The following is a 22,951-nucleotide window of genomic DNA, read 5'->3' as shown; positions in this document are numbered from 1 at the left end:
GACTCATTTCACAAGGCTCCATCTCTCTACACGGAAGGTCAAAAGTGGGAAGGAGTTGGGACTTTAATAACCAAACTCAGGCCTCAGGCTTACTTGGTAAGCCAGATGCTGTCATTTTGGAAGCAGATGAAAACACAGTTATAATCGATTTGGAATTCTGATGAATTCCAGGTGCATCTCTCAGCAGCCTGGGGGAGCTAGTAGCTCCAAGCCCTCAGAGGGTTTTATTACTAGTGTCAGAGGAGGCTATTCCATTGCAGAGTCTATGGGGTCTCCATACTTCTCCCCTTTGATTTGAAATGGAAGCACTTATTTGCCACACTTTCGGAGACACACTCTTAAAGGCAATTTCTCAGATATATTAAAGAACGTAATGGAAAAAATTAAGAAGACTAGGAAAAGCTGAGGAGAGCAAGGTCCAGGTAGAAGACCTCAAGGTTGCTAAGGGAAATTGGATTACAGATAGTATTTATAACTCTAAAGTGGGCGCTAGTTGATGTCCTTAACCAGTAAGAGTAGTTTTATGACCCAATGGATTGCTAGCTATGGTTCATGTCATTTGGGAGAAAAGAAAAAGCATGACCAGAACCCCAAATAGTGTTTATGGTGGCTCAGCTTCAAGGGCACAGCCTGAGAGTCTAGCCACATTTTAGGAATGCCTGCCCATTTTCCAGGCCTGTTTCTCCAGGCTCCTTGTCAACTCTATGCATTTCTCAGCATTCTTCCAATCAACTCTTTCGTCTGTACGTTAGAGTCAGTTTCTGCTTCTTGCAAACAAGACCCTGAACTAATACAAATACTGAGTAAACTTTACTTCCAAATGTATTTTTTTCTGTCGGCAGGCCAAATGCTCAAAAACATATTGCCTTGTAACTAAGAAAGTATCAATTGAGGGAAGATGGTAATATGTCTTTCCACATGGCTAAACTAGCCAATAAGGAAAACCAGATGACTTCCTTGTTCTCACCGTGGTCCTCAATTCAGGACCATAAATTTTTATGAGGAGATGTTTCAACACCAAAACCAGTATTAATTCCGTTAAAAAAAAATTTTAAGACAAAAGAATTCAAGGAGCATAATGGTTGACAACAGTTTAATCTTCATCTACTCACTACATGAGTAGGCATGTCACAAAACATGTCTGGTACAAGTTTACCATCTGAACTTATGTCATTAAAATTCATTTATTGTCATATACACTGAGGTGATGTATGTGCTTGCTCAGTGACATCAGGCTTAGGCCCCAACCTCCACACTCACCAAAAGCAAGGTCTTTGGTTTATATTCTTCCCACCAACAGATCCATTAAATTGGAAGTGCTTCCTATTTTTCTAAAACATGTACTTCAGATATTCTAAGACGTAGCAAGATTTCTTTGCCAAAAAAATAGAAACCAAACTTGCTGGGGCTGTGAATATTAATTGAAATATGAGAAATTGATGTAATCATACATAAAAATCTATCAAAAGCTAAAAGACACCTTCCTTCAATTCACATTTGAATTAATGAGTGGTGGTCAAATAGGAATGGATTTGTTGGCTCTAGAAGCAGAAGGGGGAAGAGTCCTGCTACATACTTAAGATGTGTGGTCTTTAAATTTCCTTTTAGCATCTGGTGTCTCAGCTCTGTTCTAACAATGATCAAAGCCTCAAGGGTCTGGCTACTCCAATGCATATTACTTTACTCGCAAGAATAGATACTGATGTCTGATGCTGAACCACCCTTCGCCAGTCCTCCCAGTGAAAACAGGGATAATCCCTTCATCCCTCTTAAGGAGATGGGGGGAATCCCAACTCACTAAATGGGATAAAAAGCTTTACAAACAATCTTGAGGGCAATGACTCTTCTCTGGCCCTCCTTCCTGGTATCCTGGTACCTAGTATGGTACTCTGTCTGCCATGGACAGCTCAAAAGGTATTACTCACTCACCAAAACCCTATCTGCACAGGCATCTGAGATCAAAAGGACGACTCTTTCTAATCAGGAGCAGCTGGCTCCCAAACCACCCTAAACCAAGAAGATTCCACTGACATTTTTGCTAAAAAGATTAAAGAGTACACTCTTCACTATGTTGTATAAGAAAAAAAGAATCCACTCACATAAACATGGGAGAAAAAGAGAAAAGGAAGGGATTTAAAAGATTTTGGGCTGTGAGTGGCATTGACTTTTTTAAAAAGCAAGATCAATACCAAGTAACACCTTTTTCACCCTAAGATTAAACAGATAAATAGGTTGATGCTCTTTTGACCTATCCATAAGAATAAAGCGTCTCAGGGGTATGCTCCTGCTCTGTCCTCATTCACAAGGCAATGAGGATTAATCCCTTTGCTTGGTCTGTCTACACAGACACCAGAGCTTGAGGTTAATGCAGGCCAAGAGCACACAGAGAACCAGCTCTGTCCTTGTCCCTTCTCCCACTTGGATTGGTTCCTCTAAGATGTAAATGCTTGTCCAAGGAGAATCAGAACTAAACACCCACCATCATTCATAAGTAATTACAGAAACAAGGCAGATTTTGGTTAAAGCTCTAAAAATTCAACGTCAAAATTAATTCAGGTCTCATGTAGTAGAGCCAGCTATTAATTATATTTAGTAGGATTACTTTTTTTACCCCAACTAAGCACACACTGTGCCCCAAATGGCTAAACCATATACAATTCTGACATGAGATAATTAAAACTCAATTCTGCAAGTATTTATGTTCCTGTTATGCATAAGAAAGGCATTATAGCTTACCTAAGAGAAAACAAACTTAACATTCATCTCATGATTTACTGGCTTTAATTAACACTGATTCTATGCAATTATAACATTAGGACATAATTTGACCTGCAGTATAATCAGGTCACCAATAACTGTAGAGTAAGTGCTTCCAGCGTGGGAAGGATTTGGTGTGTGATGTGTTCAAATATGATCTAATGGTAAAGATTTGGGAGTTATATTATTGGCACATGCTGTTTCATTTTGAGATTAGACTCTTCCACCCAAACATATACTTCCTTATTTATAAATGTAAAGTTTTACGTATTGATATACGCTATATAAAAACATTCATGGACAAACATTCATATACTCTTATCCCTAAAGTCTCTATTTGTTTTGGAGGTCAGAATATGAATTAAAGATGCACTATTATTCTTCAACATTTTCCTGGAACCTGAATATTTTTTCACTATCACTGAGGCTGAATAGATAAAAAGACAGTATTTGGTGGTGTCCATCGTTGGCATTAACAAAATGGATAACATCAAAACCTTAGAGCAGGAACTGGGAGAGAGGCAATTCAAATAAAGAGGCAGGAGGACTATTTTCCCTGGTGACATTTTTGAAGCTTCCCAGCCCATGTACAGAATTACCGGGTCGCTCTCTAGTACATTTGGCAGTGGGGGTACTGAGTCCAATTAAGGGGGTAGGGTGTGAGGAATGGCTCCAAGGTCCTGTCTAATTCAGGATTTCCTCCAGGAGATTCACACACAACTGAGCCCAAATGGCACCTGAAAGGGAAGTTCAGGATCAGAAGCACCAAATCCTGATCCTGGCTCTGCCGCTTATCTAGCCAGGTGACCACAGGCAAATAATGTATTTGAATTTCAGTTTATTCTTCTATACATGGAGATACTAATACTCGTCTCACAGTTGTTCTTAGAGAAACAAGTGATTTCATGTGTGTACCTAGGACAGCCCCTGACATAGTAGGTCCTCAACAAATACTAGCTAGGTTCTACTCCAGAGGGTCCCAAGAAAGGTATGAGAGAGCCTGGAAGCCCTCTGAGATATGGATTTTAATCCAACAGCATCTGGAATCCAAGGGGATTGCCAGGATAAGACACAATCGGGCTGAGGGTCATTCTGTAACCTGGGGCTCCAAGTGCCTTCAATTATCTTTGTAATTTCCCACCTCAAAGTAGCCTCAGATGTCAGGCACATACTAGGGAACAAACAGGCACTCTCCCCGGCCATGTAATGAGCACTCCACCAAGGGAAACTGGCTGGTAGGGCAGTGGTGACGTCTCGATACCTTGGGCAGGAGTCCTCGGGTTAATATGATCTATGTGTAATTGCTTCTTCTGTGGTAGTGATTTAGTTTCCACTTTCAACCATGCATGTCTACTGGTGTACTGTTTGCCTGGGACAGGTCACCTGATTAAGACCACAAACTGCTGAAATCAGTGTATATATTTATTTGATAAGTGTTTCATAGCATCCACCAAAGCAATGATAATACATATGATTTGAGGAAAATAAATATGATGAAAGAGTTTGTAAAATTTACATGGTGGATGCTCAAAAAGCAACCACAATGAAAACCACATACATTTAACAAAACCTGTTTTCAAATTGGCTAGTCCATATTCTCCAAAGGAAAATGAGCACTGCAAATAGTCTTTAACTTTCCTTGGAAATGAGACACCAAAGAAAGCTTAATGCACCCATTTAAGATATTTAGACAAAGTTCATTATTTCTCCCTTACTGATGTCTTAGAAAATTAACCATTATACCCCTTAGGCCCTAGAATAAATAAAAAGGTAAATCATGGTGACAGATGTTAACTAGACTTATTGTGGTGATCATTTTGCAATATATACAAATATCGAATCATTATGTTGTACACCTGAAACTATTATATGTCAGTTATATCTCAATAATAAAAAACACACACACACACACAAAAGGTGAATCTTTCTATTTAAAGATGTCCAAATAAAGATGTTTCTTTGAGCATTCTTTTAAAACTATGGAGTATCCTACCTCCTTAAAGTTGTCAAATGCTGATAAAATGATTTCATGCCCGCCTCTGACAAGACAAACGGCTGCCAACAGTTCTAAAACAAGAGCTTTTGTTCTGTCAAAACAAGAAGAAAAAAGAAAAACACAGATCAACGAAAGTGACACAACAAATCAGCTGTTCTTTCCTTCTAAGATGGATATGATAACAACAAAATATTTGTCCGTGTATGTCCTTTAAACTTGTACTGAGACATAGTTACAGTAAAGCACATTTTTAAACCTTTACTAACTTCTAGGTATGTGCTTTATCTAGGATAGCAAATTTGGAAGGCATGTTTCCCACTCCCCAAATTACAAATTACTCACTAATGAAAATTCTGGGAAGATTAGTCTTTTAGTCCTATCATCAGGTGACACAGTACAATATGGTTGAAAAAGTTTTATTGATGAGCTAAGGAAAATAGGAAACTTGGCAATATTCAGGAAAACAACCCATTGGTTAAATGTTTTCTTTGGTTTTAGAGTCAGAGATAAAATATTTGCCAAAAAAGCTCAAAATCAACTGAAATTAATGTCCTACATTGCAAATGTAGGAATTTGCAGGTAGTGCCATTAAAATCTCCCATGATAATGCAAGTCTCCATCATTTCTTCTTCCTATGCAGGAGACCTGAAAGGAGCTGGACCACAGCTGTGCTAATACGAGAATATTTTCTCCGACTCAAGAAAAGAAAATAAAACTCCGTCTGAAATATTCTTAGAAGAAGAATCTTGGAGATACATGCTAAGTTTTCAAAAACAGTGTCAAAGACAGCATTGTTTCTTCAGAATAAGATCACTTCAGTATTTCATCTCTTTTCTGGAATAAAAGCTATTGCCAACCTCTAAATAAAGACTGTTTTGACAATCCACAATGTCGATTATCTTAAGAAAAATGAATAAGGACTTCCCCAGAGCAGAAAGCAGGGAAAAAGAAGCAATCAAAAAGTCACAGAAGCTTCAATCAGGAAAAGTTTGAAATAATAATATTCAACAGTTAAACAGGACTTTAAGGCTTGCATTGCATTCCAAATCAGAAAGGATCTAACTTATAATCAGATTTTTTAGTTGAATTAACAGTTTGCAGATACACAGTCTACACAAAGGTATCTGATGAAAGAGAATAACATGTGGGAAATGCAGAATGCCTCACCAGAATGGAAAACACATTACAGTGACTAAAATAAACTGAGGAAGACAGGCTGCCAGAGGTAACCTGTGATGTGAATAATACATGGCACTGGCCTTTAGAGGAAAGTGAATATAGAAAGAAATCTGCATGCACAGTTATTTTTTTGTTTGTTCGTTTCTTTGGTAATAAAAGCTACATATATAACAGTTGCAAGTGAAGTGCGGACAAGGGAGAGCGGCTTTAGTTAGCTTTCAGCAATAAGCGGTGTAGCTAAGTCTGTATCAAGACTCTCCTAGCCCCAGTTCTGACAACCTGTCAGGCTCTCCAACAAATTTTGGTAATTTTGCAAGGATGCTGAGAACAGGGCCTCGAAAAGAATGAAAGCTGGAAGAGAACAGCGAAGGGCTAGAGTTGTCACCCATTGCTCAGCTGTGCCCCATGTAAGAACGTAACTTAGCTGGTCTACATAGCCAAGGAGTCTACTGGCAATCTTAATTCAAAGAGCCACACTTGACAGTTTCCACTCTAACTTGGTTAAGAGTTGACTAGCTCTCTGCTTTCCCTAGTCAGATTTAGACTTGCACATTACAGAGCAAGCTTACCTGGGATTCTTGTTGTTCAAGCTTAGTGCAATCTCATTGACAGCATGCGGATGAGACATGACCATGTTGAAGCCATACTGAAATGAAGGTGGAAAAAACAAAGTATTAGCAATCAACCCGGGGCTTGCCATTGTTGACTGAAAAACAAAAACCTGAAGTTTCTACCTCATGTAATTTATACCATCATAAATGCATTTATGTCTCTAGCACATGAGTGTCTGAACATATTTTTCTATGAAAAATTTTAGGAATCATGATTATCAAGGGACCATATTCACATTCTTTATGAATGAACAACATGCTTCTCTTTATTAAAATGGTAAAAAGCCTCCAGCCCAGTGGTTCTCAATCCTGGCTGCTCATTAAAATCACCTGGAAGAGTAAAACACAAAACACTGACTCTCCAGGACCCGCCCTTGGTCAATTTATTCTGAACCTCAAAAGACGGGGCCCTGGGATCTGAATTTTTTTTAAGCTGACTTCACTGTGCAGCCAAGGGTTGACGATCACTGTGTCTACTCCTGTCTCTGGGCAATGGCTATCAGGACCAAGAGCCTAGGAAAACCTGCCTTGTTCTGAGGCATGTTGCTCATCCTTCTATAAAACGAAGTTCAAAGTTCAACAACAGGCTCAAGAATCATTCTTGATTCTACTGAGTTGAGGAATTATTAATTCTCTTCCAAACTCACTCTCAGTTCATAACTTTTTCAACTACACTGAGCAAATATAAGTAATCAGAAAAAAACTTCTAAAAGCTCCCATCACATCAGTCCACCCACACAGATCTGTGGCTTAGCTCCTCACCTCTTCCTAAAGATGAACTCTCTCACACTCCAATGCAAGGCCTAGCCTTCCACTTGGGTCCCTGAGCCCATTCCCTCTCACCTACTCAAGAACATCAGATGCTCCAGCAAGTCTCCCATCCCCCATCATTATTTCTCCCTCTCTGACTCATTACCATTAGCATAAAAACATGACGAAAATTCTCTTAACTTACACAACAACAATGAAATCTCTCTCGATCCTACAACCTGTGTCCAGCTACTGCCTCATCTCTCTGCTATCCTTTAGAGAAACACTCATGGTTTTTCTCTAAAGCACTCATGGTCTCCCGATTCTTCTTCTAATGTCTCTTGAAACCACTCCAACCAGGCATTTCACGCCACCACTCCAACGAAACTGTTTGCGCCAAGCTCACCAACAACCCGCACTCTGCTAGAGCCAATGGCCAACTCTCACCCCTCAACTTATATGACACTAGTCACGTAAGCATTGGTCACTGAGCTGAGAACTACCTTGCCGAAACATTTCCTGTTCTTGGCTCCTACCTTCCTGGCTATTTCTTAGTCTCTCTAGCTAGGTTTTCCTCATCTCTCTGACATTTAGACAGAGTGCCCCAGGGTTATTTGGCACCTCTTTGCTTTTCTGTCTACCCCTGTTGATCTCCTTCACTCCCATAGCTTAATATACCATCTATTAACTCCCTAATTTGTGTCTCCAGCCCAGACCTCTGCCTTGACCTCCAGACTAGCATGTCCAACCACCTACTTAAGATCTCTATGTGGCTGTCTATGGGCATCTCAAAGTTAACATCCCCAAACAGAACCTTTCATCATATTTCCCCAATCTGCTGATCCTGCAGCCTTCCCCATTTCAGTAGATGGCAACTCCATCTTACAGGTGCCCAAGACACCTTGGAGCCACCCTCTATTCCTTGTCACATATCTAATGCTATTGCCTATACCATCAAAATAAAACCAGAATCTGGCCCCCTCTCATCATCTCTACTCTATAATCCTGGTCTAAGACACTACTAACACTTACCTAAAATTAACGCAACAGCCTCCTAAATGTTCTACCACCTATTGTCTTTGTTCCCCAAAGTCAATCCTAAACACAGAAGCCAGAGTGATCATGTCACATTTTTCCTCAGAATCCTTAAATAACTTTCTACTCATAGTAAAGCCAATGTCCTTTCATGGGCTTATAAAGCTCTACACAATCTGGACCCCTAGTCAACTTCAGATTTCATCTTCTACTCTTCTCCTTCTTTCTCATTCTGATCCAACCAACCTGCCCTTGAGCACACCAGACTTATTCCTGCCTCAGGGTCTTTGCACTTACCCTGCTCTCTGCCTAGAATCTTCTTTCCCTAATATCCCTTACCTTGTTCTCTCACATTGAAGTTGTTACTAGATGTTATCTCCGCAGTGACACTTTCCTGGCTGGCCTATTTAAAACTGAACCCATATTTTCAGTACTTCCTACTCCTATTTCCTGGTCATTTTTTCTACAGTACTTAGTCATAGTTCTCTGGAGCCAGTCTTTCTGGGTTCAAATGTGACTCCACCACTTACAAGCCATATGATCCTGGACAAATTACTTAACTTCTCCATGTCTCAGTTCCCTCATCAGTAAAATGCAGAGGGTAATATTGCCAATCTCACAGGACTGTTGTGAGGCTTAAATTAATTAATATGTTTAAAAGCACTAGACCTATAGGAAGTACTATGCATTAGCTAGCATTATGTAAGTGTTAGCTTTCATTTCATTATATCATCATCATTATCTGGAATGCTATCTTGTTTACCAATTTATTTATCATCTGTCTCCCCTCATTAGACAGTAACTTCCATGGGGCACTTATTTATTTAATGTCTTTGTGTCTAGAACAGGGTCTGTCCGGCAATGTTCAAAAAATATTAATCAACTGAAAGAATAAATGCATGTTTCCTTCTGAAATTCAATTCAGCACCCTTATGTTGGGTTTGAACTCTAATACCAACTGTCTACCTATGTATTTATTGTCCATTTCTACTTGTATTCATCTGTCACTTCCATATCAATGGAAATCAAATCCTATTTTTATATTTGAATTATGTTTTTCTAATTCTAACCCCTGGTTTGCTTTTCTAACTATTCTTTTGACCCTGTCAGTTCACCCTAGATACTCCAGGCTCTAACTTCCACTTTGTGGTTAGGATTAATTCAACCCCGACACTGCACTGTCTCTCCCAGCGTTTCTCAGAGTGAGGAGAACCTGCAGCACAATCACCTGAAGGAGGACTCTGTATGTTTAACAAGCATCCTCCAGGTGCTTCTTTTACAGATCAGGAACCACTGGGTCCAACAGACAGTAATTATAATTTCTTCCTATTCATCGTATAAACCTTTGAGAACCACTGACCTACCCAGTGTGTGAGTCTATTCATTCCTAGAGTTCTAAAGTTGTTCCATTACTGCCCACAACCAGCAGCTTACTCTTGTGTTTAATGGTCACAAATACCTACCAAGTAAGCTAGACAGGTTTATCCATGTAGGAGGAGAATGCCTTTCTTTTAAATACATTATAAATTATAAATGCTAATTAAAATATGAGGGCAATGGACTAAATCTTGAGTATTAGAATGAATCAGATCTTTTTTCAATAGAACCTCATTAAATCCTGATATTTAATTCAAATAGAAATAATACAATAATAATACAAAGAAACCAAAGAGAACGAGATCTAAGTCTGACGAATTCAGATTTTTTTCTTTTTTTTTTTGGAGGAAGATTAGTTCTGAGCTAACATCCACTGCCAATCCTCCTCTTTTTGCTAAGGAAGACTGGCGCTGAGCTAAAATCTGTGCCCATCTTCCTCTACTTTATATGCGGGACGCCTACCACAGCATGGCTTGCCAAGTGGTGCCATGTCCGCACCCAGGATCCGAACTGGCGAACCCCGGGGCCGCTAAAGCAGAACATGCGCACTTAACCGCTGTGCCACTGGGCTGGCCCAAGAATTCAGATTTTTTAAACGATCAGAAACACATACCTGATAATTCATGATGGCGCGTAAACACATGATACAGACATGTACGTCATCTTTCTTACTCACTAATCTTGAATTTTTCAGAGTTCTTCTGCTTGGCAAAGTATTATATCTACAAATAAAAAGGGAAACTTCTATAAAAATACAAATTTTCTTAGCACAGGCACACACAATTAAAAAATGGACATTGTTCTCTACCTTTAGCTGCACCTAAATGAGGATTGCAGGTCAAATACACCATCAACAAACCCATCACCACAAAGTTATTTCCACAGACTGAGAGGGCTACGTGATTCTCTGTACTGGCCATCATCTTGTCAGGCCAGATAGCCATGGACACTGAAACTCAACCCCACTCACAGCATGTAACAAATCGGACTGTACATGAGACTCATCAATAACCCCAGGCTCCTAATCAGTAGGCCATGCTGAGTGTGCACAGATCTGAGGCAATACGCACGCAGACTGTATTTGCAAACAAGCGAAGAGGTGACACTTAGCTTGTATGTAGACCTCCAACCATCTGACCCAATTTTATTTTAACTGCACCTTCTCATTTACTGCTCTCCAGAGTCCTTGCTTCAGAATTTAAGTCCAGGCAAGGCCATATATTAACAACTTTGATATCAGCCTGTGATGGTGGATCTTAATGGTATGCAAAACCTTAGCTAAGCAAATGTCCCCACAGCCTGATCCCTCACCTAAAGCCTGGTAGGGTAGCTGCAACTTAGTGGGAAACATGCTACTATTTCACAGGGTTAAGATGTTTCAATGTTAGGATTCATTCTAGAGGCCCTACATTGCTAAGCCTTAGTTCTCCTGGCTAGAGATTTATCAGAGCCTGCAAGTAGTAAAGAAGTGACGATGTAACACAGTGCAAGTGGAAAAGACGATGACACCGAGGGCTTCAAAATGAACTTTAAATTATTGCCTCAGAATGGAAACACAGGTAAGCTCGCCCTGCAACTCTAAGCCTAAAATAAAAGCAAATTTCAAAAGATGTCAACTACTTTTCTACAGAGAGAGCCAATGACAAATACAGCACAAGATAACCTCTAGGCTGACCTTCCTTCTTGAATTGAAGTAATTAAAAAATTTAAAGAAAGGTATGATTAATATTAAGTGCTTTCAAAAGTCCCACAGGTGCAGGCTAAGAGTTGAAAACTGAATTCACAGGTTTGTCTGAAACTGTTCAGCTGAGCAGTACTTTTATTTTATTTTTAAGATTGGCACCTGAGCTAACAACTATTGCCAATCTTTTTTTCCCCCCACTTTTTCTCCCCAAAGCTCCCCAGTACACAGTTGTATATTTTCTAATTGTGGGTCCTTCTAGTTGTGGTATGCGGGACACTGCCTCAAGGTGGCCTGATGAGCAGTGCCATGTCCGCGCCCAGGATCCGAATGGGTGAAACCCTTGGCCAGTGAAGTGGAGTTCAAGAATTCAACCACTCAGCCATGGGGCCAGCGCCTGAGCAGTACTTTTAAATTTCTTTTTCTATTCAAAAACTATCAAATAGAAGATGAGTCTTTCACATAAGCCTACTAATGAGTCAAATAAATTTCTGAAAAGCACTTCAATAAGTCACTTGCCCCAATACACCTGAGTGTGTAAAATTCGGTTTGCTCATGCTAGTTATAAAGGATGCTTTATTTGAGGACTTCTGGCTTTGTTCTCATGAGGAAATAAAATTTCAACAATGGAAGTTGGCCCAATTCAATTTGGAATGCAAAAACAAAGTTAAAGATACAAACTCAGATTATGGTGTTAGTAAGCCCAATTCAACATCTAAACTCCAAATTACAATCTGTGTCATTGCCATTACCTCAGCCTGAGAACGACTGCTAACTCACTTGATGGATGTCTCACAGAGATTGGCGCATCTTTAAACGACCACCACACAGACCCAAGTTGGACCCAAGGATACGTGACCTTCTTAGTCTACATCTGAAGTTCTTTCCCTTCCTCTACATTTCTGAATTCATTTTAACCTCAGTTTTGCATTTCTTTAGTGGAATCATTTGTTAGGTATATAATAGTCAATGAGAGAGTCATATTGAATCTAAAGCAACGGCTACTAGTGTAAAACAAAGTCATCTAAGATTAAGTTAAAGAAAAAAGAAAAGGTGATTTCAAGGGCATCAATTGCCCTTTGCTGAACTAGATTTACGTGCAGGAGATACACTGACTACAGCAAACTATAAGGAAGATGGGATAAATCATTCTCCACAGTCGCATGTCTCTGCATCACTTCCAAACAAATTTTAATGACTCCAGCAAGTAGACGAAACTCACAACATTTAAGGGTATTACCAAAGAGGTGTAAAGTAACATAGTAGGTTCTTTTATTTTTTAATCCAGTTTTTCAGCTATATTAAAATAAGACTCTTTCTAAGAAGCCAAAATGTCTTGGTCATTACTTGCATTATTTCCAGAAACCAGCAAAAATTAATTAAAATAATACCCTACTTACTAAATATTAACACAAAAGGCACTATTTGTTGTAGTCGGTGGTCAATCTCAAATACATATTCTGGATCAACATTTAAAATGTATTTAATATGAAACAGCACGAGCATATTGATCAATACTTAACAGAGTTTAGAAAATACACTATATGTCAATAAATAAAAACAATGTATTTTATTTAATAATGATATTCTATGCACAAAAACAATAGAGCTAATAATCTGTTCTCTAAAGTGTACGGTATTCAAAATTTATTTTTCTCCAATTTTTGGTTTCTACAAAAATAGAGTGGGAATTGAAGGCAACATTTGAACTTGTGTTTAAAAATCATGGCATTACAATAAATAAAAAAACACCACCACAACCAATAACAAAAAAACAGAGCATTGACAGCTGAAGGAGATCTGTGATATCAATTATGCCAACCTTTCTGATACAGATGAGAAAACAGAAGCCCAAAGAAGTTACATCTACAGAGCAAGCAGAAGTAAGAGATGAGACCAGTCAAGACCCCAAGTCTCCCCACTGGGATTCAGGACAGTCACTTTCTACAAGTTGTTTCTCCATCTGACTCATCGACAATCTGTCAGGTTATCGTGTGAAAAAGCTACCGCCTACAGCCATATGTGCTGGTGAGTTCCCTGTCAAACGTTTATACGCTGTCATCCTGACAGCATTTTCTGCTTCAGTCCTATATAGGTGTCATTTCTCCCACTCCCCCCAAAATTATTTCACCATGAAGGATTAAGGCTGAGCAGCAGCATCTGGGCATCTTCTGCAGAACACAGCAACGAATCCACTTGGCAAAGATTTCTTTTGAAATCTTTATCCTATATCACTTCCCAGGAAAGTGAGTATTTTTTTTAATAGGAAATTTTGCTCTATATTTCAGAATTCTCACTCTAAAAGAATTTTCTCCCATTAAGTAAATGTGCCCTGATAAATATCACACTTACAAGGTATTTGCAAAAGACTTAATTTAGGATCACCTTAAATCTCCAAGGCTAGATTTTAGGGACTGTACCATGAGTTAGCATTTACATTAATCTACTCTTCAGCATGCACATTTTGTGGAATTTGACAATTTACCTAATTAGATATTTGCTTTATTTGCTTTAATTATTACCTGAGTAACTTACTACCTTTTAACTTTTTGGATAAGTTAAGCTCTCATGCACCAGTGTTGATACTATACAAAAAAACACCCGAGGAGCTGGTTTTAATAGATCCCCCAAGTTGACTCTAAAATATCGAGAGAATTAGGACTAACATGGACTGGATGTACTTTACCAGAACAAGGACACCTGGACAAGGTGAGCAATCCAGAAGAAGTGACCTCTGGTGCCTTCCACCAGCCAGAGGAAATCAAACCAAATGATGAAGCCCCAACATTAGTTTTATTAAGCACCTACTGTTTATGCTAAACTCTACTAAGTGCTAAGAGAAAATGAAAGATAAAGATGCTGCTTCTGCCCTTGAGGGCTTACCATCTAGTTTAGGAAGCAATAGATAAGTACATACTGTAGTCCCTGAATTAAGATGTTCTCTGTCCACTCCAGCCCCAGCCCTTCCATCACATGCGTGTTATAATGTATAAAATGAACTCAATATCAGTACACACACCTGCAAAGCACAATATGGTGGAGTGATAACAGTCACACTTTCTCAAAGGAGAACACTTGTTTTTGCAAAGCATCATACTTAAAATCCCCATATAGGTATAGCCAACCTTCTTCCTCAATCAAGCCAGATTTGACTGAGTTAAAATGGACCTACTCTTGTAACTGTCTTTAGGCATATGAAAGTTGTTTTCAAATGGGGCTCTAACTCAAGAAGTAAACATAAAAAGAATGGACAAATTGTGACAAGAGTATCATAAATGTGACATGACAATGAACATAAACGTGAAATACCAATGCAGATTTAAAACATACTCATCTTAAGGTTCTTTGAATGGTGGAATTACAAGATACTTCCCTTCATTATTTTTATCTATATTCTAAATTTTCTACAATGGAAGTGTATTACTTTCCAAATAAGGGAAAAAACTTGCATGAAAAAATGAACTCTTGTAGATGGTCTAGGTTTCTATCCACCTGAAGACAGAAGGCTAACTAGATAATATGATCATAATGCTTTTCCCACTTAATCACCCTAATGAAGGCTTTCTAGAAGGCTCTTAGGAAGAAAGCTGGTCCTAATCTCCCTTATAAAGCAGTTTCAAGTTTCTGTGATGAGGCCAAACTCTACCATAACACATGTAACCAAAGAACTAAGTATCATCAAGAAAACTAAGCTTTGAAATCTTATTCCCTGGTGCTGCAAATGTCCACCTGGATGTCGATAAGCCTGAATACAATGATTAACAGTTCCCACAGAAAAAGGATGAGGGTAACTGATGAGTGTCACCAAACTCTATAAAGTGTACAAGTCACACTGACTCAGGCAGGGGTGGAAAGTCACAGCAATAATCAGTCGCCAATTAAAACTTCAAACAGCTCAAATGCAACTAGTCATAACAGCCAAATATTGCATTACAAGGTGCTGCTGCATCCTCACGTTAACACAAATAAATACGATTCGATACACTATCTTTGCAAGAGTAGATAAGGCCCCCCATACCCGGCTCTATGCCACAGCCCCTGAGGCTAAGCTATCTCCACCTTTCACAAGCATTGATCATCCCAGTCTACCTATTTGAATACACCTTCCACAAAGACCTGAGCTTTACAGGGATTAAGCCGGTGACTCAGTAGGAGGTACGAGTGCTTCTGTGGTAAACTGAGCATGTGTTCTGTTACAGAATTACATAAAGTGAAACCAAGTACTATAATATTTTCTTCCTGAGGCTACTACGAAACTTCATATAAAATAGAGACCATTGGAGCAGAGCCAGATTGGAGACTATCCCTCCAGTTCACTGTGGTATATTGAAAAGGCCCCCATGAGAGGCAGCGCCACTTACTCCAGGGTCTCCTCTGGACATTAAGGCAGACGAGCTTTGTCCTATCCATGGAATACGTCTTGAGTGACTGCAGATATTGCCAACAGCTGATGGTGCAGACTCTCTTAACTGAGTCTTAAAACTGGTTTCTTCACTAGTAGTTCTCAAATCTCATGCGCCATCATAGCTTAATCTAGGAGGGGGAGAAGCACGAGGAGGGGGAGGGGCTTGCAAAGACCAATTCCATTCTGCCTCCTCCAGTGGCTGCCAGGCTAATGGTGTGCCCGGTGCACGGTTTTCAAGGCTTCTGCGGAACTGGAGAGGGAGGGAGGGGAATAGCGCAAGCTAAAATGCCACAAAGCTAAGCTGTTCTTACTGAGATTCAGTTGTTTGTCCTGAAGAGATGTTCCCAGGTTACTGCAAGACTTTAATTTCTACAGTTCTGAAAAAGCCGATTCTGGCGTATTTTGCCAGTCTCCTCATTGCCTTGATGGATGAGAGCATTTACAGAGCTCCAGACTCCAATATTTTCACTCACATCCTATAACAGATATTTGCCGATTACTGTCTGCCTAACATATTCATTCTGAATAAGTGTAAGGATTCCTTCAAGGTGACAGGAACAGGTCTAATGAGGTCCTGAAACAAGTAGGTCTCTTGTAACTCTGCACATTTTGCCTGAGATGTGAGGATCAGAGGGAACTCCCTCAGATTCCAAAAGGGAAAACCAAGGGAATGAAATATTTAAGAGGGAGAGGTGACCCAATGCCTGGGCCACTGGGGAGGACTACCTACCCGCCTCCCGAGAACCCTTCTTTCTTCAAATGGGCAAGCAGAGCTTTGGGGCTCTGGATGCCTGGACACAAAAGGGGGGTTCCCAGAGGTCAAAAACAGCCCTGAGTCTAATTTGGGGCACTCTTGCCGTTTGTAGAAAAAATAATGGGGAAGGGATATTTAGGGCTTTATTTTGAGGTCTCACGAGTTTTCTGGAAATCCTGTTTTTTAAGAGACAATTCTGACAAAAACTTTGCAGAGAAACTAACACCACCAAATTCCTCAGGCCCTCTTCTCTGTCAAGTGCGAGAACTGCCTGCTATCTTGTCAAGCACTGAAATAAAACTGTTACCCTAGGGTTCAAAGATGAGAGACTATCCTGGAAGAGCGGCCAATTAGAATTCACAAAGTTCTGTGAACATGGAAAGAAAGAAATTACAAAATCGACTTGAGATCGAAACCAAACAGAAATGACTCTAACCTCTGGTGTTAATTTTATGCACAGTCATTATACGTATATGAAATAATAAGTGAAGAAGTAATAAGTCAACGCTAGTATGAGTAATAGGCATAAAAAACTAACTTTTTCATATATCTTTCCAGAAACCTATACAACACATTCCCTGTTTAGTACTATGGCGACAACTGCATCACCTACGTCACGTGAGGCAATGAATCTGCCAACAAGCAAGCAGCTCCACCTGCACAGCACAGGCAGCAGGTGCTGTGGGGAGGGAAGGAATTTCTGTTTTCAAAGCCGCTCAGAATGGCTAATTGATTAGTGAGCTCCAACCAGCTGATTTCTTCTAATAAATGACAAGGCAAGTGAACCCTGCATTTCTGACTCCAGAAGGCAAAAGAGTGGCAAGGTCAGCAAAGGAAACGTGGGGAGGTAGCTCTCTCGGATCTGCTTCATGACAGACTGGATACACGGGAATTCCTCTGGCCAGGTACATGTTAGTATCCGAATTATATACAATGCTCGTAACAGTTCCAGTTAGTCACGTTTTGCTGTCCTTAACCCACCACTCACTGTAAGGAGTTAGAAAAGGAAGCTACAGTAATTCTGAACTAGTTCCTCATGTTTAGGAATATAATAGACAAGTTAGACTACACCAAAGTAAAAAGCTTCTGCACGGAAAGGAAACAGAGTAAAAAGGTAATCTACAGATTGGGAGAAAGTAGAGGTTAATATCCAAAATAGATAAGAACTCCGCCTACTCAAGAGCAAAACAAAAAACAACAAAAACAAATGACCTGATTAAAGAATGGGCAAAGGACTTCAACAGACATTTCTCCAAAGATGACATACCAATGGCCAACGTCACTGATCATCAGGGAAATGCCAATCGAAATCCACAATGATTTATCACCTCACACCTGTGGGGATGGCCATTATGGAAGAAACAAGAGATCAGTTAGCAAGGATGTGGAAAAACTGAAACCCTTCTACACTGTTGGTGGTAATATAAGTCATACAGCCACTTTGGAAAAGAGTCTGGAGTTCCTCAAAAAACTAAAAATAGTACTACCATATGAACCAGCAAACTGGCTTTGGGGTATTCATCCAAAAGAATTGAAATCAAGATCTCAAAGAGTCATCTGCATTCCCACGTTCACTGCAGCATTATTCACAATAGCCAAGACAACCTAAATGTCCATCAACAGATGGATGAAGAAAATGCAGTTAAGAAATAATAATTATGTGACGATAGGAGAGTCAGCTAATGCTTTGGTGTTAATCATACTGCAATATATAAATGTATCAAATGAACACGTTGTGTGGGGCTGGCCTGGTGGCCTAGTGGTTGAGTTCAGTGCACTTCACTTGGGTGGCTGGGTTCACAGGTTCGGTTCCCAGCCATGGACCTACACCACTCATTAGCTATGCTGTGGCAGCAAGCTACATACAAAATAGAGGAAGATCAGCCACAGATGTTAGCTCAGGGCAAATCTTCCAAAGGGGGAAAAACAAAACTGGAAAAAATCATTTTAAAAAACATAATAAAAAACAAACACGTTGTACAATTTAAACTTACACAATATTATATGACAATTACACCTCAAGAAAAAAACAAAATACTACATATTCACGCGCACACAAAATATTAAGTCATGAAAGACAAAGAAAGGGTGAAGAACTGTTCAAAGTTAAAGGACACCACAGACACAACTACAAAGCAAAATAAATCATCATTGCATTGGATCCTGGACAGAGTTTGAAAACATGTTATGAAAGACAAACAATAATTGATGAAACTAAATATGCTAACCTAAAAAACTGTGTCAATATTAAAATATTCTGATTTTGAGAATTGTACCATGGTTAAGTAAGAGTATGTCCTTGTTCTTAGGAAATCTATACTAAAATAATTAGGTGTGAAGGGGCATGATTCTGTAACCTACTCTCAAATGGTTAAAAAAGTGCTTACAGGGGAAAAAAAAGTCTTTACACAACAAGTGTGCAAAAGGTGGAGTAAAGGGAGCAAACTGTTAACAATCACTGAACTGTGTAAAGTGCATAAGGGAGATCACTGTACTATTCTTGCAATTTTTTTAGTTTTAAGTGATATCAAAATAAAAAGTTACAAAAAAGAAAATGTGGTAAACACACGCAATGGAATATTATTCAGCCTTATTAAACAAGGAGGAAAATCCTGCAATATGCAACAACATGGATGACCCTGAGGATGTTATCCTTAGTGAAATAAGCTAGTCACAGAAGAACAAATGCTGGATGAGCCCATTTCTATGAGGTAACTAAAAACAGTCAAACTCATAGAAGCAGAGAGCAGAATGGTGGCTGCTGGGGCTGAGGGAAGGGCAAAACGAGGAACAGCTCATCAGTCAATCTGCTGCACACCATCACGCCTGCAGACAACAACACTGTAATCAGAAATCTCAAGAGTCCGTTGCACCCCTATGTTCATCGCAGCATTATTTACAATAGCCAAGACGTGGAACCAGCCTACATGCCCAGAAACTGATGATTGGATAAAGAAGATGTGGTATATATACACAATGGAATACTACTCAGCCATAAAAAAAGACGAAATTGGCCCATTCACAACAACGTGGATGGACCTCGAGGGCATTATGTTAAGCGAAATAAGTCAGTCAGAGAAAGACGAACTCTATATGACTCCACTCATAGGTGGAATTTAGTATATTGAGAAGGAGATCTGATCGGTGGTTACCAGGGAAAAGGGGGGGTGGGGGGAGGGTACGGAGGGGGAAGTGGTGTACCCACAACATGACTAACAAAAATGTACAACTGAAATCTCACAAGGTTGTAATCTATCATAACATTAAAAAAAAAAAAAAAAAAAACACTGTAACGTACACTTAAACCTTTGTTTCAGAGAGATCTCATGCTGTCTTCTTACCAAAGAAAATAAATAAGTAAAAGCAGTACGTTAAAAAAAAATAACAATAGGTGATAAACATAAGAATGAATGATAAGCAGTATGTCTATAATTCGGGGAGTACAGGAGAAAGAGCACCACTCCTGAGCAGAAGCTAGATACGGTCAAATACGGGATTCGCTCAAAGATCTAAATCTGCAAAGCACCAAGCATTTAGGAAACACCAAAATGGAAGCCACTGTTCACCCAGCGATGCCTTGAAATAAGTCTGATCAACCATCTATTGTCATAACAACATATATTTATTTCTAGACATTGGCATGTTCTTGTATGTGGGTTATGTACACGTCTGCCTCTCCCTCTGAGCTTATATTATCCCCAGACAATATATTACTTCAGAACCTTGAAGGAATGTTTCCTGAACTGACCTAACCAGGCTTTCCCACAGTCTGGGAAAAAAGGTTTTTCGAAAATCTTCTGTGGGGCTTCCATGCCACTATTTGTGAGATTTGCAACATCTGGGTCCTAACAGCAACAGGAAAAAGTAAAGGTGTATTTTTCTCTCTTACAAAAAGTACTTTCTAACAGTCTAACTATTCAGATATCAAACTAATATCCACCTATAAAGAATCATAATTAGAATTGCCTTGGAAGCTAAGCTAATGTAAGGCTTCAACCCAACTGGAATGCAATGCCAACTTGGATATGTTACAGAATTTGGCTGAACTGTACTAGCCTTTTATGGTTCCAAGGTCTGGGCTAACAGAACTTTACCAAGATTTGGGGTTTTAGGTTTCCTCTCTCTTACCCTTCAGACATGACGTCACTTGGGCATATTTTTTCTATCAATTAAACTCATAAAATATATGATGCTAAAAAAACGAGCCAAGCACTTTTCTGTCTCTACAGCCAAAAGAAACAGAGCTGAAATGGTTGAATCCAGATAGTTCAAAATAGGGGTAAAGGGCGAGAGGGAAAGAGAGAGACACAAAACTCCTAATGAACAGTTTTTATTAGTTATTGAAATTTTCTGTTGATCTATTATTTCCCAGTATAGGACCAGATGACAGCTAGAACAGAACTTGTAAATCAAAAGGTCTCAGTACATGCTTTTTGAATGGAATAAGGGAATAAACAGGCTGCCAATCAATCACATGAATGGAGAGCCATTAGTCTGAATTTTCTGATTTTTCATTACATTCCCTTTGTCAAAGGCACTTGCTCTTGAGTGGCTAATTAATCATGATATATCACTATGTGAAAAATGTCCAAGGAAACTATCTAACTCCTGTGACCTTTAAATAGAAATATTTCTATGTTCATCCAAAACTACCCGCTTTTTTCACAAACCATTGTTAATGAGCTAAAATGACAATTCCATAGCCTGGCCTTCAAAATATTGCATAAACTGGCTCTAAACTACTTCCAGTCAGACTCATCTATTCACTGTTTCCTAAACAAACTATGTAGTCTTACCACTGACCGCTGCTCCGACTACTCTCCCAACTTCTCCCCCTTCCCAGCCACTCCTCCAAGCCTTACTCATTGTTGCTCCAGATCCAGACCAAGCCTCATGAATCTTCCTGAGGTTTCAGCCTCTAAAGTACCATCTCATTAGTTTTGACTATATTCATATGACACTTAACATTTTAGTGTGCATGTACAAAAGCACACACAAATGTATACACATTTTTTTCTCAATCAAGTCGTAAAGACACTGTGACCTAGTGGAAAGAAGTCAGAAGACTGATTATAAATCCTGGCTGTCACTTACCAGCTACAGATAACTTCTCTGAGCCTCAAGCTTGCTCATCTGTAAAACGGGGCTAAAAATCCTTGAATATCTCCCAAAGATTTCATGAAGGTATCATGACATCAAGTATGAGAAAGTCCTTTATCAATCATGAATCAAATACAAGTGTATTATTTAACGTATGTTTCTGTATCCTCAGCACTTGGCAAAGCACTTTCACATACTAAGTATGTAATAAATCTTGCTGATGAAGGTACTAGACCACAGCTGTAGGAATGTGCTGAGCTATCTTCAGTGTCTTCCTCAATCCTACACGGTAGCATTTCTGGACTACACACTATGATGCCAGGTGATTTACAGGAATTGTAAACTTCATCTCACAACATGTCAGGCAGGTCCTAGACCCTATCATCTGCACTAATCTGGGAATCTGGGAGACAGAGTCCCAACAACACATTGGCCAGGAAACTTGTTTTCCCATTTCCACATAGTCTCTCTCAGTCTGTTTTCCACTGGAGAAAAGACACAATAAAGAGGTGGAACAAGTGAAGTCAATCTCACAGTGGGAAAAGCTTGACAAATCTGCCAGAATGGGGGACCCACAAGCTAGCATCAAAGCTGTCTCCATTTTCACTAGCAGCGCCATTAAATAAGCTCCAAACTGAAAATTGGAATGTACATTCTTAACCCAAGCACATTTTTCTCTTTTTACAACTTAAAGAAATACAAAAACCTGAAACACAACCACCCAACACTTACAGTTGTTTTTGCTTACAAATGTGCTGAAAAGTAAAACTAAAAGTCTGTAGTTACAGATTATTTTTGTAAAGTCTGAAAATTTAGAAAGTCTCTATTTTACAGATAGTGCCTTTTGTGCAACCTCAGATCTGCAGGTTAAGGAGTGTCTTCAACATTAATCCTGCCTCCGAAATAAAACTCAGGTGTTTCCTATAATGATTATCTCCTCATTATTCTTTTGTCTTTCACTCCTTTACAGTATTTTCTCTCCTAAATTAAGTGTTATGAAAATTTTAATCAGCATCTGGCCATCTCATCAGGTGAACAGAGAGAACTCAAGCCTTGAGAATAAGTTTTCACATCTTTTTCTTTGTAGTTTGTTCCCCCTTTAAGCTGGCATCTATGGAACTAGATCAGTGTCCAAGGTCCTTCATAGGGATAAGTTAGAATAAATGGAGTTAAGGAGAAGGAATATTTGTAGAATAAAATACAGATGACAGCTCTCAATAATGAAGACTATAAAAGGTCTGAGTTGATTTTGTATAATTTGGGTGGAGAAGAGCAAAGAAAAAAGAGAATAATCATAATTTCAGAA

At 39.3% G+C, this 22,951-nt stretch overlaps 1 protein-coding gene across 27 annotated transcripts in view; it reads right to left on the bottom strand.

Moving 5' to 3' along the window:
- FMNL2 (formin like 2) overlaps positions 1-22,951 on the bottom strand; it is a 294,810-nt gene that overhangs the window by 54,349 nt on the left and 217,510 nt on the right. For all 27 annotated transcript variants that reach the window (XR_011528358.1, XR_011528359.1, XR_011528360.1 and 24 more), the window contains 3 exons: positions 10,319-10,427; positions 6,502-6,578; positions 4,751-4,844 (listed from right to left, as the gene is read on the bottom strand). Coding sequence is in view for 22 of the 27 variants with exons in the window: in XM_070579787.1 (XP_070435888.1) it covers positions 4,751-4,844; positions 6,502-6,578; positions 10,319-10,427 (280 nt within the window). In the remaining 5 variants the exon portion in view is untranslated. The remainder of the gene's footprint in view (positions 1-4,750; positions 4,845-6,501; positions 6,579-10,318; positions 10,428-22,951) is intronic.

The sequence above is a fragment of the Equus przewalskii genome, chromosome 17 (assembly GCF_037783145.1).
Source record: "Equus przewalskii isolate Varuska chromosome 17, EquPr2, whole genome shotgun sequence".
Classification (NCBI taxonomy): Eukaryota; Metazoa; Chordata; class Mammalia; order Perissodactyla; family Equidae; genus Equus; species Equus przewalskii.
The sequence above is the reverse complement of the archived record's forward strand: the minus strand, read 5'-3'. Positions and strand labels throughout refer to the sequence as shown.